This window comes from Lissotriton helveticus, chromosome 1_1 (assembly GCF_964261635.1).
Source record: "Lissotriton helveticus chromosome 1_1, aLisHel1.1, whole genome shotgun sequence".
NCBI classification, from domain to species: domain Eukaryota; kingdom Metazoa; phylum Chordata; class Amphibia; order Caudata; family Salamandridae; genus Lissotriton; species Lissotriton helveticus.
The window spans coordinates 1,734,115,822-1,734,134,994 of record NC_136057.1 but is presented as its reverse complement, the minus strand read 5'-3'; the positions used below and the strand labels follow the sequence as shown (position 1 = coordinate 1,734,134,994).

Sequence of the window (19,173 nt, the reverse complement as noted above, 5' to 3'; positions counted from 1 at the left end):
ATTGGCTCATCTCCTGCTGATTGATTGAGAGTCCAGAACCCCACTAATCAAAGTAGGACAAATGTCACTGGCAGGGAGGCACCCAGAACTGGTTTGAACAAGGGTCAGTGCCCCCTGAAACACAAGAACCTCAGAGCCATTGAGGGGTATAACTATGAAAGCTGAAGCCCCTGAACTTTGGACAATGGCTTGATCAAGTGTGAACAAGACTGGAGCTACTTCGTGGTCAAGAGGGCCTTTGCCAAGGAAGAAACAACTGAATAGACTGAAGGATAGGACTGACCCTTGCTGTGTGTTCTGGGGTTGGCCTGCAGTTTGCTGTTTTAACCAAGGAAAGGCTAAAGGGACTTTGCTGTGTGCTGTGTCCCCCTGCTTGAAGGACTTTGCTGTGTGTTGTGTCCTGAAGTAACTTATCCCCAGGGCCTGTGGTGAGCTGGCTCCCTGTTCTGAAACACATTAACAAAAAAGTTTCCAGGAGAGTCTCAATGGCGCTGTGTAAGCATGCCTGTTGCAGTCTGAGACCCTCGTAAGAACTGACCTGTTATCGTGGGCGCCTGGAGTCCAAGTGAGTCTCAGCGATGCTGTGTGCATGTGCTTAGTGCAGCTGAGATCTTCAGGAGGATCGGTCCGTGATCGTTGGAACCTGGAATCCAACCAAAGATCAGCGATGCTGTGTGTGTGTGTGCTTTGTGCTACCTGAACCCCGTTGTGAGGATTGTCTAGTGATCGTGTGCATGGGAATCCAAGTGAGTCTCATCGACACTGTTAGCATGTGTGTTGTGCACTGTGAGACCTTCGTGAGGATTTGCCTTGTTATCGTGTGCACCGGAATCCAAGTGAGTCTCATTGCCGCTGTGTGCGGGTGTATTGTGCACCATGAGACTTTCGTAAGGATTTGCTGTGTTATTGTTTGCACCGGAGTAAAGTGAGTCTCAGCGACGCTGTGCATGTGATCTTCGTGCAGTCTAAGACCTGTGTGTGGAGTGCCCAGTGATCGGGCACCGGGAGTGAAGGAAGACTTAGCGACACTGTGTGTGTGTGCTTTGTGGCAGCCTGAGATCTTCGTAAGTGAAGCGGCCCGGACCGGCAGTCCCGGAGGAGCTGAGTTGCCGGCCCGAGCTGCCGTTGCCATTTCACAAAGCTGCATTGGAGGCCCAGCCGCTGGACGAGGGGAGGAGAGTGGGTTTGCGCCCCCCAGGTAACGTACGTCGACTCGAGGGGCGGGCGCAGCCTCGGTGGAGACGCTCTCTGCCTCTCTCTCGTGTTGGCAGCGCGAGCCTCTGCTTCGGCTAGTATCGTGGCCCGTATTGCCAAGGGAGTGGCGGTACAGGGGCTGGAGTGTGAAGCTGCACATTGGGATTACATCGTACTGTGTTGGGGGCAACTGTGAGAAGCTGGCTGAAGTTCAGAAGGAGAGGCAGAGAGACCGCCTAAGTGATAGGGCCCTGAGTGTACTACATAGTATTCCATTCCTGCGGAACGGAGTACCCGACTGACGTATCACACATTACATAATTTCTGTTTAACAAACTACCTGATTGTCGTATGACGAATTGCCTTGTTTCTGCATAACGAATGCACTGATTAGTGTATTGCGCATTGCATTATACCTGCATAACAAATTACCTGATTAGTGTATACGCATTGCCTTATTTTTGCAGAATGACATATCTGGTGGTTGTATTACCCATTACATTATTTTACCTTGCAAAGTGCCTGATTATTGCGTTACAGATTGCATTTTTTTCATTGCAGTGTGTCCGATTGCTACATTACGAGTTACAGTATTTTTACATTTCAAAAGTGCCTGATTCTAGCATTACGAATTGTATGACATGATAGTAGGAGTGCAGGAGAATGTTTAGAAGTGCTCATTGACCTCACCAGAACTTACAAGGGCTGACTGCCCTAACAACCGGCCAGGAGAAATATTATACAACCTCATATGTTGGTTTTATATCATGTGGTCTTATTGTATATCTTTTTAAATAAAGTTTATACTCGTTTTATAAAATTCGTGTGGAGTCTATTTGTGGTGTCATCATTGGGTTATTGTGAGCGTGGTTGCGCATACTTTACACATTTGCCTTGAAGATAAGCCTGGCTGCTCATGCCAAACTACAGAGGGGGTGAGCAGGGCTATTGCAGAAGGTTTGTTAAGAATTATTTATCATACACTCCAGAATTCCATCATTTGAAAAGCATGAAATCAGGGTACTTGGTAAAAATTTATATACAGAAGGAGAACATAAATATTTTGATTAAAATGTATTTAAGTAATGGCAGGAAGTACATTTTATAACTAATTTCCATAATGCCACATGTTTGATAATATTTGCGGAAGCTTTTCATGAAATTAAGCCAGTACAGAAAATATTTTCAACACTCATTACTAAAAAACTGATCTATTTTCAATAAAGACATAATTTAATTGAAAAACAAGTCTAAAATGTAGGTGCCTTTAAAGGTTATAGTGGAAAAATAAAACTCAGCTCACTATAAATGAGTAATGGCAAAGACCATTAAGTTCACTAAAAGACAAATACACTGCTTCCATATAGTCAACATCAGACTACATATCAATTATAAATAAAATGAACACAGACTAAAACAAATAGCCAGTAAGTAATGGGAATACATACTTAAAACACTCACTACTAACACTTAGCACACTGTAATCAAAAACCTGAACTACACATATAGTGACACGCACCACTCTGAGATGATACTAATATAACACATCACACATGAATCTTGAAATGCAAGCATGATTGCATGAAATTATTACTCTACAATATGAAGACACTGTAAGGGCTATGGGAAGTATTGATTGTCCCTTCATTCTAGACCATATCATTATTCATTAGCGTTGGTGGTTGTAACTTTAACTTTTAACAATATTTTTCATCAAAAATATATTTAAATATTCATTTATTCATACCTAGAGAAGCTCACGCATATGTTTGCAGTTATCATTCTCCACTCAACATGAACGATTCTGATGCAAGTTGTAGCCCAATATTGAACCTTTCCTTTCCCTAGTGTGTGGTATCAAAGAAGACTAAAGTTTTCCCAGAGTGTTTTCCAATATGTGAGCAGTATCAGTAACGGCAGAGCCAGCAGCTGAGCTTTGGGGAGTAACTGGCAACCTGCTTAGTCAGCAGCCTGCGGCAACCTGAGGCAGTAAGTGGTTACTCAGCAATTATCTAGTTGCGAAGTGTAGTTTTCTATTGGTGCACCAGGCCCTGGGGAACTTTTTAATTGCTCCGTTTTCTTATTTAGGTAGTGACTCTCCAAAGATAGGTGATCCAGCAGTCAAGGCTAACTTCCAGAGATGATGATGGTTTGAAATGCAGACACAATATGACACACAATAATGATGTTTAATAAAGGTCACTGTCCAGTAACTGTTCAGCCAGTGCTATATATTTATAAAGAGTATTGTTCTATACTCACTATAGTAAAAACAAAGACACACTGGAAATTTGAGGCCAGCACATGATCCAGTTTTCATTGCACGCGGCCAGACTGAGGCAGTATAGTTGGGAATAACATAAAACCGACGTGACAATGTTGTTCTCTGAATGAAAGATCTTGGCTTGGCTATCTTTAGAATCATTTGCATGTGAGCACACAAACCATGGCTTTTTCTGCAGGAGGTGGGAATGTCTTTGAGGGTAAAACTTTAATAGGTTTGAACCCAAGGGCTTATAATCTGCAAAAAATGTCACAACGCAAAAACACGTTTTAAGCACCCAAACTCCACTATCCAGAAACATAGCATGATCCATATCTGCACACAACAATGAGGGTGTTTAAGGTCCTGAGGTGACTTGTCTAACATTACATTTTAAGTTTATAGTTAATGTGACTTCTGGGGCTACGGTGTTCAGTGCAGGGCAAAGACTCTCCTGGTTAATGGGTTGTTATGAGAACCTGTCCTATCTGGGAATGCCCAGTAGTCTAGTCGACAGATCTAAGCCAATTTCAGTGAGTGCAACCTTGACGTATGCTTTGGAAACACCTGTCACTTATAGCACTTAGAAATGGCAAAAACATGGCATGTAGTTCAAGGTAAAAACATGTAATTTGTATCACCATTTAGTCATTTTGCCGGAGAACCCATGCAACCCTCAGAGAAAGTCTACATAGGCATTGTGCTTAAACCAACCAATGCAAAACTAAATTAATACATTAATAACTTGCAAACTTAACACCAAATATAAAGATCAAAAAATCAATAGGAAAACATAAAGCGAGAATGTTGACATGCACGTACAGTCAAAGCTGCAAGAAAAGGAAAATTACATCATCAGCTGAGATCACTAGTAAAATGGGTGACACATACACAATTGCAAACGAAAATGGACATGGTTCCAACATAGTCAGCTACATCTTGCGGGATCTGTCAATCAGAGACAGCTACGGGGGATGAAAACTCCAACCAACGCATGATTTCAAATAAGGGTGACCTCTTAAATGAACGTAGCTTAGTTGAAGATGCAGGGTCGCCCACATGTTGACTTAAATGAATGTTTTAGCTGAAATTGATCAAGTGAGATAAACTAGATTATGAGTAAGATTAATAACATTGATTCCATGTCCCACTTTACGTCCTAAATGAAATGATTTTCAGAAGTTCTTAGCTGTCTAAAGAGCTTTCTTGCTTGACTACTACACTATCAAGCAACCTCTCAGTTTTAAAAATAGAGGCTACTATTTCATAATAGAAGGCTCTTTTATCTTCATTCCAGAATTGTCAGGACAAGAAGCCAACATGATCCCAATCATCTTTTATTAACATTGTTAGGATGCTCTGTATTCCTTGGTATTTTCCTCTAGCATGCAGCATGCCAACCCTTGATAATTTCACAAATTAGTCCACGTCACTCTTCGCAAATGTCCTTTCCGATTCTCCGCACTTACAGCTGACTTCAAATCATCTAAAAGGTGTAGCTCACTCTAAAACTACAAGACCACATATCATGTAATAATGTCCAATTGGAAAATGTCTCCAAGAGATCAAACATGCGTAAAGAATGTGGGCGTTTTACAAACTCAAAACAAGTCAACAGAAGATTGTGCAGATGGCACGTTTTCATAGTTGTTCAGGTATTTCCTCAAGAGGTGGAACAGCAATAGACTCTAGGCATCCCCTTGTCTAGTGTAGAACTCCAAGAACACTGGATAAACAGGAAAATTAAATAAAAACCCTAATATGCCATTGATAGAAGATTTTTGCAGCAATTCTCACAATGCACATTCCAAATACTTCTATTGTTTACTATAATATGATGCAAGACAAGTCTTGGGATATATGGTTTTAGGGTATATTAATCTCAAAGAGAATCTGACAGAAAAATAAAAGTGGCTTCTTGCCTGGAAAAGTGATCTCCATACAAACTGAATCTTCCTCCTGTGAACAGAAACCTAAGAAGCCCACCAAAACTGCAAAGGTATTCTTCTGCTCCTTGCTGAAATAGCAGTCAAGCCCTCTCATCAATCTGAAACCATTTTTTTCTAGAGAGGGTACCTCATTAAAGAGATGGCTTAACAAAATGTCTTCCCACATGTTCCCGACACTCACAACTTGATCTCTAACAAAGTTGCTCTTTATCCTGCCCCCTTTGTCTAGCTAAACCTTTGAACTACAAGTAGTGACAACAATCCCTGCATGAATGTGGGCTAAATGGTGTCCTTCCTCACCCCAGAGCATTACGTTTCCACTAATGTATCTCTTACCGAAAAAAATTCTGAAAACATACATTTCCTATATTTCCTACAGGTAGGCACAAATGAAATTCGGCCTTTTCTTCTCTGGGTCTAAGACGAATCTATCCTTAATCAGCAAACATCATATTACAAGATTTTTCCTGGCACGAGAAAGTTATTTGGCTCCAAATTACTATTTTACTACACACACAAGTCTGTAGCTTGAAGTGTCTGGCAGACTGTATGTGACAAGATTTCTGAACTATGGAATAATGTATGCTACTTTGCACTTTCATAACCTATATCTGTAACTGTGCATGCCTTCTTTACAAGTGCATCTGCCTTATCATAGTGTAGTCCTAAATTTTGGACACTGCGCATCCTATCTAAGCCTGTGCCTGGGACTCAATAGTAGGTCTGCACCTACTCAGCAGGAGAAGATACCTTTCCAGAGATCAAGTAGTGTCAACATTTTGAATCACAGTCCTCAGCCCAAGAAGAAGTTAAAACATAACTGTCCGTAAAAATAGGAAACTTATGGATCTTCCTAAAGCAGATGGTATTTATTACAGAGACATATCCTTAATGGTATTTTAAGCATTATTACTTGATCATGGTAATGCAATAGATCTGGGCATGCGTAGCTAGCTACTTTCCTTAATAGCAAGCATCTGGTACTGAATGCTACTGCAGGCTTATTGTCAGGACTGCGGCAACTGATAACATCTCTGACTGGGGAAGCCTTACACTAGCTGCCAGTATTAAATTGTGCTATATTCTTATCTCAGTACGTTGCAGAAGGCTATCTATCAAAGTGAGCTCCCCTTCCTAAGTTTCCAATTTTCACTGTAAGCCAAGAGATCCTCTTCAGCTACGTTTCCAGCCATCCAAAACATTCCAAATACCAAGGCTGCAGAGACCTAAATCCACCTAATGCCTCTGTATTCCACTACCAGACACTCCCTGCCCATTTATCTCACTCTTGCAGGTTCCTGCTTTCCCTCTTTGTGACGTTTTTTCCGACTTTCTCTTTTACTGTTATTTGGGTTTATGTGTTTTTCCTTCTCTTTCACTCGGTAAATGTATGATGAGGAAAACTAAGAGCCGGCCTCCAAAAAAGAGTGCCGGTGACTCCCACCACAACCACAGCCTCACATTAATCACTGATTATTGTACCCAAGTATGAGAAGCGTGGAGAAGCGTGGCTCAGTGGTTAGAGGCGGCAGACCCGGAAGCTGAGATCGACCGTGAACCAGGGTTCGATTCCCCGCCTCGGCGGGTCTCAGGCTCAAAATTCCACGGACTCAACAATTCTCGCTCTGGTGCCTACTCAACTCACGGGGTCACACTCTGCGACTCTGGGCAATAGCTTGCTTAATCTCCACTACGGCCCCTCGCGGCGGGATGCCTGGCTTTCACCTTGTGGACACCCTGCCGGGGTTTCTCACAGGGGAATACCAGGACGGGTTCCCTAAGCAAGCGCCGGGACGCTTACGGGCAGCTGTGCGCTTTACAAGTCCAGCACATTTACATTTACATTTATACTTCAGCAGTTCATGGTAGGAGGATGGTTGCAGGGCCTGCACCCTCAACCCCCATGCCATGCACGGACGAAGATAGTGCAGCGGGAGGTTGGCCGGGCCGGACTGGCCATAGCGGGCACCGGGCAATCTCCCGATGGGCCGCACGGGTGGGGGGACCGTTTTGGGGCCCCTGGGGGTCGTTTTTGTTACAAGGACGTTTTTGCAGCATAGCTGCAAAATCGGCGTTGTAACAAAATCGGCTGAAAACCCGCTTGACGCCACCCACAACCCCCCCCCCCCCCCGTCCCCCCAACCCCCCACGGCCGAGCACTTTGCCAGGGCCAGTTTTGGTTCCCAGTCCGGCCCTGAAGGTTGGCCATAGAGAATATTATGTGGCAGATAAAATATGTCCTTGGTGCCCCACATCTGCTCATCAGCGGCCAATGACTGAAGAACTCTGATTCAGTATATTGTGTTGTCCTCATTCCTTACAGATGCGCCAGGCTTCACGGATGATGGCTGCCCAACTAATCAAACACTAAGAGAAGGGGAAGTAAACGTGGTTTTATGCAATGCTGTCGGAAAGCCTATCCCTGAGGTCAGTTGTTCCAAGGACACATTGACGTACCCAAAAGGAATATTGGCTGAAGTCAAAGGAAATCATTCTGGCAAATACACATGCAGAGCTAAGAACAAACTTGACATTGCAAAAAAAATGATCACCGTCTCAGTTCAAGGTAAAGTATGTTTATTTTATCAATATCTATCTAAACTTGTTTGTTTTTGTTCTCTTTTTGTAATGCATCTCTTGTTTTGCGATTCCTGACCTTTGAGGTCAAACCCAGTATGCCTGTTTTACATTTTTCTTTACTAACCTCTTTACTTAGTAAGAATCGTTAGTCTCAGTTTTCTCATATTAAGGATAATTGTCTTTCCCATTCAGTTTTCTATACCCAACTTCATTGGCATCCCAACCATTGATGCTTATATCTCAGATGTATTCCACTACCTATCACAAAGTACATTCATACCTTACCATTCATTCTGGGATACATGGAATCAATGTATTCAACACCATCCTCAACATCTAACACACTGTCAAATACTGTTCAACAATTGCCAGTCAGTACAGTTTCACAACTCTATACACCAGACTACATGCCACTGATTACAACTTTTAACATGGTACTCCAACACTCTACATAGAAGCAATCAAGCAAATCCACAGCCCATCATGCTAGATAATACGTCACATATTACCACAACATAGTAAATCACCCCTCCACAAACCATGCATCATAACCCTATATCTACAGCACCGTTCCCCACAACAAAACATCAACAAATTACCACTTAATCAATCTGTCAATCAATCACCGCCCACTCACCTCGCGGCCACGCCCCCCGGAAACGAGCCGCGCAACTTGCAAATTGCTTTTAAACACTCTCCTGGCCCCGCTCATGATCTTCGGGGTCCGGTCTGAGGGTGCCGCAGGTTTACAGAGGGTGCCTAGCGTCGAGGGCGTAAGTGTTCATACGGCTTCTGGCGGAATCCATAACGGCGGCAACATCGCTAAGATAAGTAGCAACCTGATTTCTCTTGACCCCGATTATATGTTTTTTCTCCCATGCGAAGGGTGTGCCAATTATGCTACCACCCCCCTCCCGTGAACCATGGTGTACGCTGAATACACCTAATGAGTGAGACATTTTAATCCTTACCATTCTATAAACATGATCACAGACCCTTGGTCCATTGATCCGGACTAGGAACACGCGTTTCCTTTTTAATTCACGGCTACCGCACTTCACTAGTTCACCAGTAGCCCACGACACTTCCTTAAGATAAATACGTGTTCGCCCAGGGACAGAGGTTGGTGTTAAACATATTGTTAAAGCGCCGCCCACTGTCCACCCACAACGAATGGAGCACCATAGATGTACCTATGAGAATGCGACCAACTACTAATTGTTTGTTCTGTCCTATGTGTATGTCTATGTCCCCCCTTTTTTCCACAGGTGCAGAAACCTAAATTGGTAAGCCTCCTAAACCAGGAGTAACTGGGAAGAGAATACCTCTTTCTTTTTGCACTTTTAACACCGTTTTTCACTATTCACGTCCCTAGGTGAGGGTGGGCCTTAGCGCGCTCATACCGCCAGGGTTTAGTCCACCTTATTAGTCCTGACGAATGCCTGGTAAATTCACACTGTTTTAAAGGCAGAAACATGTTGACTGACAGTAAAAACTTTTGGAAACAACCACACAATTAATTGTGGACCACTTTCCAACACTAATTTTAAACATATGTCCTAGTGATCAAATAATAAATATATTTTTTCGATACATTTAAGACATTTTTTAATATCTCACCACCACTTACTTTATTTCACTGCACGCCTGAACTCACAATAACCCGCTCCGCAGTAGACCTGGCGCTGCAGCACACTAAAGAGGCACTCGGCCTCTTTAGTGGAGCACGATGATGAAGCATGTCACCAACCAGGTTGGTGAGTGAGGGCTTTCCTAACTGACCTAAGTGAGGCCAGTCCTTTCTTTCTTGCTCCCTTTGTGGTCGTATGAATACCATAGGACACTCTTTTCTTGTTTATACATATCTAACCGGGGACTAAGAGTGTTCCCTGACTCTCCCTACCTCTCTTCTTGTTGTTACGCACTTAGCAGCGCAGAGCTGTGAGAGTTGTTTTTATTGAGTCTGACAGAGTTCGCTCTTTTTATTAAACACTTTGTCTCTACTTACTGTGTACACCATGTCTAACCTGGGACTGACATACTTGGAGTCAGAAATAGCAGCCATTCTGTCGGATTCTTCCCTATTCGCAGATCATGCTATCTCCCAAGTGATAGCCCACACTTACGAATGGGAGAAACTAACAGACTTGAAACGTGACCGAATAGGCACAATCCTTCACGGCACGATTCTCAAACAATATCTCCATACAAACACCGCACCAAGATGCCTCCTTGTCACCAATGCCCCGCGCATCTTCCTAAATGATGCCACCTTTCGGAAAGAATGGGCCATGATCGCGTGGCATTGCACTCGCGACTGGCTAGTGCTAATAATAAAAACAGCATTAAGACTTTCCGAAGCCCTTTTGGTTGAAATTCAGGAAACAGAGTCGCAGTTCAAAGCAACAGTCACTGGTTACAAGAAAAAACTCGATGAAATTAATAAAGAACTGAACGAATATAAGGAGAACCTCATGCAATCTAAGGCCACGAAGTTCCAGAAAGACCTGAAGAAGTTTGAATTTGAAAAAGTCTACCCCTACTCAGCAGCCTCCTATACCCCACCAACAAGGAACACTAGTAACACCGACTACTCAGATGAGGACTCATCTAACAGTAGCGGGTCCCGTAATGGTTCCTTTAAACAGGGCAAGAAGAGAGGCAACAAAGGTAACCGTAGCAACAGAGGAAGACCGGGTTATTTCAACCAACAACAAAGATGGCCACTACCCCTACAGATGGGAGGATCTGCGCATCAATTCCCCTTTCCCACTCATGGGCTGGAATCCAGGCTTTATGCAACCACCTAGCTTCCCTAACCAATACCAACAGCCTTTTTTAGAGAAGGGCCGGAGAGGAAGAGGGAAGAGGAGAGGGACCAACCAGGTGTCTTGGGAAGAAGATGATCCAGTGGGCAACCACACACGCAGCAAGACCCCAAGACCAGGAACGAGCGGACAATGAGCCTTACAACCAACCTATCGGACAAGACACTGACCGTGACGGAAGAACAATAGTTACTTACCTGTAATCTGTGGTTCTCCAGTATTGGTGTCTTTCATAGATTCACATGCCTGAATCATTCCCCGTCGTCGGAGTGGGAGTCCCACGGTATATAAAAAAGCAATAATATGCTATAAATACATAGTAAATACCAATAAAAAACAAACCAGGAAGTAAAGTAGCCAAGCTACAGAAGAAAAAACTTCCACATTAGTGACTATCCCTGTCATTTTGTGTAGCCCAAACTGCAGCCAATCAGGCGACAGCACCCACCAGAAGGTTCCCCCCAGAGGCTCAGGCTGTCAGATTTTGTCGCACGGAGTGATAGTAAACCAAAGTATGCTAAGAGCCTCTGAAGGGGAGGTGGGCGGGTGCATGTGAATCTATGAAAGACACCAATACTGGAGAACCACAGATTACAGGTAAGTAACTATTGTTCTTCTCCAGTATTAGGGGTGTCTTTCATAGATTCACATGCCTGAATCAGAGTAGATAGCAGTAAATATCCTTGCTAGGCAGACGCCATAGTAACCCAGCTTGTCAAACTGTGCACATTATATGAATTATATATAAAATGCCTTAGCATAGCCTGGAGCATGATAAAATGCATCTGGTGAAGAATGTGCACCCTGAAAACGGTAGCAGAAGCGTCTGACTGCAGGAAAAAAGGAGGTGGGAACAGAGGCTCCCCTTAGCTGAAAAGATTACATAGAACTGCTGGACACATGGAAATATCGGTCCTACTGGCTGCAGCAAACAGTAGTGATTGGAGAAAGCAAGGCTGCTAACCTAGGTTGCCGCTCTGCCGAGGTGCTGGAGAAGAACTCCATCAAACAGAGCAGTTGAGGAAGACATTGGCCTGGTAGAGTGCGTTCTAGGGGCTGCTAGCAAAGCTGTTCAACTTGTGCATGGCAAATATCGATCGGAGCAAAAGATCAATAATGCAACTGTTCGCCCGGACCCTGTTGGGTTTTAACTAATCGTACCTTAGTAATAAATTGATCAGATCTGCGAAAACCGAACTATCCCTTGTAAACAGAACATTTGAAACCTTTTCTATTATCAAGTGTATGGAAAAAACCACTTTGTTGATAGTGGTGGAGGCAAAGATGCAGTTGAATTTACCGGCTCGATCCGAAAGAAATTCCGGAGGCACGTTAAGTAGGAATTCCAGAGTAACTCGAACCACCATAGAGTTATAGAGAACTGTATGAAAAGGCTAAAGAATCGAAAGATCTGAACCTAACTGACTCTAATAGAGGACTGTTAAAGCCAAGAAAAAGAAAATGACACCTTTAAGTCATCGTAGATCATCACTGAGGAAAAGTTGAAAGGATATCACATGAACTGCCCTATTACCACACTGAGATGTCTCGATGGTAATGGACGAACTGGCGGAGAAAAAACAATCTGAAATTTTCTTGAAGGATTGAGTTATATTTTTTGAGGAATAAAAAGATGTGATCCCCTCTTGTCTGCATCTGGAGCCGCTGCCAGGTAAGGCACTAGTAGAATTATGAGGCAATCCTGAACTTGACAGCTAAATGAGAACAAACTGGAAGATCCTTTCCATTAAGAGTACAAGGATGAACTCTAGCCGAACAATATCAGATACCGCAAAAACATTTGCGTTGGAGACCTTGTCCCTGTTATGGCGAACACTCCCTTGCAAACCGCAGGGATGTTTAGATAGGCGAACCAAAGGTAATCAGGGGCTAGGCCACTGACCTCAAAAATGGCTGTTCCGAGTGATAAATGTGGCCGCTCTGGAAGAAAATAGATCCGGAGGTGGACATGTCCGGATTGATTCGCACTCCGACTGGAAAAAGGAGAAACTCAGTAAACCAGTCTTGGCGAAGCCATGAGGGGTGAAGAGGGACACTCGACACCACTCCATTTTGTTCTTTCGGAGAACTCTGGGACCCAAAGGTATCGGTGGAAAATGGAATCAGATTGAGATCAGTTGGACGACAAACGCATTTCCCTGTAAATTCTTGTGGTGTTGCCAACTTGAAAAGCACCAGTATGTGCTGTTCTTCTTGGTCGCGAAAAGACCAGATCTGGAAGCACCCTACTGCCGAAATTTGAATCCACATTCCGTAGAGGAAAAACTCAATCGAGAGTGGAAATTGTCGTCCTGCTGAGAGTGCCTGCCAGACTGTGTCTTGTACCAGGAATGTGGAATCGCCAGAAAGTTGTGTGCGTTCTATCGCTCATGCACATAGATCACCGGCTTCCTGAGGCAACAAAGCTGATCTAGCCCCTTGTGTTTAGTGACATAGAGTACACCAGTTGTATTGTCTATGCGCCACAATACAGTTGTCTCCTCGAAATTATTGCGTAACAAAATTGGAGGGCAAGGAAGATGGCTCTTCGCTCAGCAGGATGATGTACCAACCTCATATGAGGGCTCATTTCCCTAAGACCTTCAGCCCCTAAATAGTGCTCCCCAATTCCTGAGGGATGTGTCCATGGTGATTGTGCAATTTGATACCTTTTTGAGGGAAAAAACACACCTTGTGTATAAATTTCTATCTTGGATACACCCAAGAAAAAACCTCTCGCATCGAGGAGGGATTGTAATGAGATCTTCAAATGAATCAGAGACGTGAAACCAATGTTTATGCAGTTGCTGTAGCAGCGTTATCCTGTGCAGAAGGACACTCACAGGAAGCAGGTGGAGGTCATGGCCCGCTGAAATTTGGAGAATGTAATGAAATAGACTAATGTACTCAAAAGAAACAGCAAGAAAGAGCTGCAGGCTTCTCATTCGTAAGAGACAAACACCCTTGCTGAATTAGCATGGACTGTTGTTCCTAGAAAATCCTGTGTCGTAACTAGGAATAATTGGGACTGGACATGGTATATCGATAAAAACCAGGCATTGAAACAGTGACTACAAAGTCTGGGTGTACTGGATTGCTTATTAAGAAGAGTGATCCTCTGTAAATAAACCTGTCTCAGAAATGATGAATGCGTATGTATTGCAGACACAGATAGGCTGCCAGAATCTACATAAGAATCACGTGGAGTGGACCGAGAGTCCTGACAAGATAGGCCTGTGATATAACTTAGAGTATAGATCAACCACGTTCCGTGCTGTGGAAGCATTGTTACCTAAACCTTGACACTCTGGAGGTCGAGTGCACATGTTAGGTCCCTGGCAGGAATTTCAATTTATCTTTATTTCGGCATGAATACCATAAAAGAACAATACATTACAACAATAAAACATTCCTTTAAAATACATAGCATACTGTAAAATTCATTCAGTTTTCATGTCGATTCTAAAATCAAAGATTAAGAGTCTGAAGGTCATGATAGTTATTCTAATTCAATAGGAACAGGTGTGGGTGACAGAAATAGATTTCATCAAGTGCAGGCGACAGAAATAGGAATTCATCAATTGCCCCTCAGATAGTACAGAGAACAATTGTAACATGTCTACGACATTTTTGGTACATAACATTTTACAGTTTATAACCCAATTTTTTCCTTTGGAAAAAGATACTGTGCAAGAATCTACTAACACTAAATACGATAGGCTGGCTACTATCGGTCAAAAGGATCCTTAGGGTCTGAGAGCATGTTCTTACACCTAATGTTAGACATATGGGCTTAATCCATCTTCTCCTCGCCTTGACATATATTGGGCAGAAGAAGAGGATATGTAGCTCATTTTCTTGTTGGTTACCACCACACATGGTACATGATTCACCCTCTGCATGGTTCACTGAGTTAACACCACCAGACCAACGAACCAGTGTTGAACCAATTTGAAGGTTTCCATATCTGAATTTCAGAAATAAGGTCTTTGCTAGCGGTGGTTCTATTTCATCCAGAAATAACTCGAAGAATGGATCACCTTTAAAGTTAAGGAATCTTTGTACAAGCGACCCATTAGAAGGAGCGTTTGTGATCATACCTGAAATATACGACCAAAAACACTTTTTTACCATGATTTTTTAATTTGGTGGAAGTATATCTGGTTGTTCCCAATAATGTGACAATCCTATTAAGGTGAGCCAGAATTTAACATGTTTAAACCAGGGTATCACATTAAAGCTATCAAGCTCCATGATTTCTATTAGCCCATTTTTGTAAGCCTGCAACTCCGGTACGCGCCACAGCCTGATCCATAACAATAAAGGTCGTAGAATAATGTGGTGGTCCGTTCTACGAAAATTTAGGTCAAGCTGGAGCGGAACCAGAGGAGTACTCCTAGGGACTCTAACCAGACTTCTCAGGAAGTTGTTGTCCATGACCCTAAAAACATCTTTGGATCCTGGGCCCCAAATTTCCGAGCCGTACAATACTGCAGATTGAACCTTATATTTAAAGAGTTCAACTGCTGGAGACACGGCTTTGCTGGTGCTTAGACCTTGTTCTCTGATAATGGGTTTAGTGTTCTGGCTAAAGAGCATCTTACATTTTTCTAATTGGGCTTTCCATGAAAAAGTGGAGTCTAGTATTACTCCCAAATAACCAAAGTGCGGGACTGATTCCAATTTTGTTCCATTTAAAGTTAGAGAGCCCTTGTCGCTCTTAGTTGGATTTAGGACCATACACTTTGTCTTTTTCCCGTTTATCTCCAGTCCTTTCTTGTTACAGTAATCATAGAAGGAGTTTAAAAGAGACTGGAGGCCTTTTTTTGTCTGGGAAATTAGTATAGTGTCATCCGCAAACAACAGGGAAGTAACTTTTTCACCATTCAACTTGGGAGAATCATTGTTGCATTCTTCCAGGTATGACGGAATGTCATTCACGAATAGCGAAAACAGTGTAGGGGCCAGTACACACCCCTGGCGCACACCTCGTGCAATTGGTATTTTAGGGGTTAATTCGCCTTTTGGGCCCCACCGTACTCTGGCGAAGTTCCCTCTATGTAGCTCTTTTATTTGCGCTATCAGGGTTGGTGACATCCCTACTGAACTTAGTGTTTCCCACAGTAAATTGCGTGGAACTAAATCAAACGCCGCCCTTAGGTCGACGAACGCAACAAGTAGTTGTCCCTTTTTAATCTTAATGTATTTCCAATAAAGGCAACAGAAGCGGAAAATTTGATCGATTGTACTAACTTTGGATCTGAAACCCGCTTGATATTTTGACAAAATTGCCTTTTCGTCCAGCCAATCATTGACACGGAATAAAATGTGTCTTGTGTAGATTTTTTGCAATATGTCCATTAAACTTATCGGACGATAATTTGAGGGGTCCATCCTGTCACCTTTCTTGTAAATTAAAACAATTTCAGCCCCCTTCCAACTTTCTGGGAAGTCTAGAGTTCGGGATAACTCGTTACACAAATGGTTAATGTATGGGACCCAAATTTTTAGTTCGTGTTTATACAAGTCTCCCGGAATCTTGTCTAACCCAGGGGCTTTGCCAGATTTAATCTGGTTTATCGCCAATTCTGTCTCGCCTAGGGTGAACTCCAGGGTTTCCCCCGGAATGACATGGCTAGGAGTTCTATCAGTACTGGGTTCCTCATATGCCTTATAAAGTTCAGAAAAATGATTTACCCAAGTCCGTTCGTCTAGATAGACATCCTTTACCACTCTACCTTGGTGATTTCCGTTTGCTATCAGCCTCCAGAAGGCTACACTATCTCGTGTTTTTGCTGCTTGTAACAAGTCAGCCCATTTTGCTTCTTCCCATGCAACTTTACATGCCTTTTGGACCATTTTATAATTGTTCCTTGCTGATATAACATTCGTTTGGATCTTAGACTTGATTGCTGTCAGGAGTGTCCTCTTGGACTCCCTGCAGTCCTTGTTGTACCAGGGTTTGCTATGGGATAAGTTGTTTGTCTTCTGCTGGCTTTTTTTCGGCATCTTGGTGACTAGGGGCTTTAGAGCGTTAAAAAATTTATGGTGTAGTTCCATAAAATAGCTGTCGTGGCCTTCATTTGGGATGACATTTGGGTATGCTCCAAAGGTACTAGCAAAAAGCCTATAAATTTCAATTATGATTTCACCATCGCCCAATATTAGTGGCCATTTGAGAGAACGTCTGTTGCTACTGATGTGTAACTCAATTTGGTCACCACTATTTCCGTCTCCAATCAATGGAGACACTGTATCTCCTAATAGGGAGTCCTCGACATGTAGGGCCAGAGGGAAATGGTCACTCTCTAGTCTTTCAGTTACCTCCATGTCCAGAAGGAATTCCCATGAAGACACAGAGGCTATAATGAAATCTATATTGCTTTTATAGTTCCCTCTATAGAATGTGGGCTTCCTCATGATGTCTGATGGTAGCCGTCCATTACACGCTCTTATGCAGTGTTCTGTACATAATCTAGTCAATTGAAGGGCCAACGGAGAACATTTTACTGGTTTTATGATTTCTAAAGCAGGGATCCCATTAGCCTCATCTTCTTCTAGGAAGATGTCGCTGAGCCCCACAATAGGCTCGTAATTACAATTAAAGTCGCCTGATATAATGACATAGTTCGCTCTAGTATCTAGGTTACCCAATAAAAAATCAAGGGATGTTAATGTGAAAGATTCCCTAGTAATGGGGGTTGGTCTGTTGTAAACGTTAACTAGATACAGTTTTTTCTCTTTACGAGCATCAATTTTCAAAATCAGAATATCAGGGGAATTGGTATCCACCACTTCTATGTTCACTTTTAGATCTACCTTTACCCAGGTCAGTAACCCTCCCGAGGGTCTTCCACTCCTCGATGGAATTGCATTGACACCATAAGATTTATATCCCAGCCTATGAATAGTTTCAACCGCCCAGGTCTCTTGCAACATACAAAAATCAAAAGAGTCAATGAAACTTGCCCAGTCCGGGTCAATTAGATTTTTTGATAGCCCGGCTATATTCCAGGATACCAACTTTAAGGTTTGTCGAGGTTCCAAGAATTTTTGCATCAGGACATTTCCCCCCTCTGCAACCACTGAAATATGACCTTCTCGATTAATTGCATCATGCTCAATAGACATTAGGTCATTTTGGGGTGCAACACTTCCCAATGGTATTGAACCATCCCCAATTGTTGGAGCTAACACAGACAATATACTTACATTCCCCTCAGTTCCGGCTACATAAGTATTAACACCATCTGTCTGTAAACAGAAAACACCCCTTCCCCCCAGCAAATTGGCATCCAACAATTCGTTTCCGTCAACCCCCCTAGGCGCTTGGCATCAATCACAGTCGTCAAGCCCACTAAAGATGTCAAATCTGTTGGTAATTTCTAAAGGGGTGAACGGTTTTAGATGGTCCATTCTTCCATTGTTAGTGTTAGTTTGCCTATATGGAACACAGTTCCAACCAAAAGCATCAGGTGCCGGTGCATTATTTGGGGGAAAGAAAGGCTCCATAGGAATAGGCCTAGTAAATGGTGGCATCATGTGTTGAATGTTACCAGCCCTCTGCATGACTGGTGGATAGAAGCAGGGCATAGTTTGAGATGTAATATGAGAGGCTGGTTGTTGATGGGAGGGAAAAACCACAGACCTTGGATAGAAAAAAGTCAAAGGTCTGGGTATTATGCAGTTACTTGTGGTGCCCGGGGGCCAATTTAATATGAGTTGGACTGCATTAGGATCCCTAAAGTTTACAACCACCACGTCCCCCTCGATGTTTTTTTGTCGGCTTCCCAACCATTGAAGGCGTCGAACGTGGACAATATCACCATTTATATGGGGTGCTATTGGTCTGTATAAACTTAGCCAATGCATGATCTTGTTTTTTAGTTGTGCAAATCCCTCCCTCTTGCTTGTAGGTAACACTGGGACTCCGGTTAGAACTACCACAAAGGGCACTGCCTCTGGTGGTAATTCTGGGTTTGGCACCGGTTTTGACCTTCCCCATCTTGGTTTTTGTCCCGTTGCTTCAATTGATTGGCCTTCATTAGAGGAGCTAACTACCTTGTTAGATGAATTAATTTTGGTAGTAGCTGGCTTAGAGGCCAAATTAGTTGATAAAGTAGTTGGTAATGAAATTGGTTTAGGAGTAATTTTAGCATTCCCTTTAGGCACCGAGGTGTTAGGGATCGCCAACAAAGTAGGGTTGGCTGTTGTTGCTTGGGAGGCTGGATTGGACTTAGACACACTAGGAGCTTTATGTGTTACTAAATTCGATGATTTGGAATTTGCCTCGCCCTTGTTCCCCAATGCACGCTCAAGTAAATTTAGCCTTGACTCTATTTCAATCAGCCTTTCCAAG

At 43.0% G+C, this 19,173-nt stretch overlaps 1 protein-coding gene across 1 annotated transcript in view; it reads left to right on the top strand.

The window, feature by feature from the left end:
* Positions 1 to 19,173, top strand: part of LOC144833838 (intercellular adhesion molecule 1-like) — a 317,957-nt gene that overhangs the window by 254,743 nt on the left and 44,041 nt on the right. Inside the window, exon 4 of the mRNA XM_078689192.1 lies at positions 7,730 to 7,972. Coding sequence (XP_078545318.1) covers positions 7,730 to 7,972 — 243 coding nt within the window. The remainder of the gene's footprint in view (positions 1 to 7,729; positions 7,973 to 19,173) is intronic.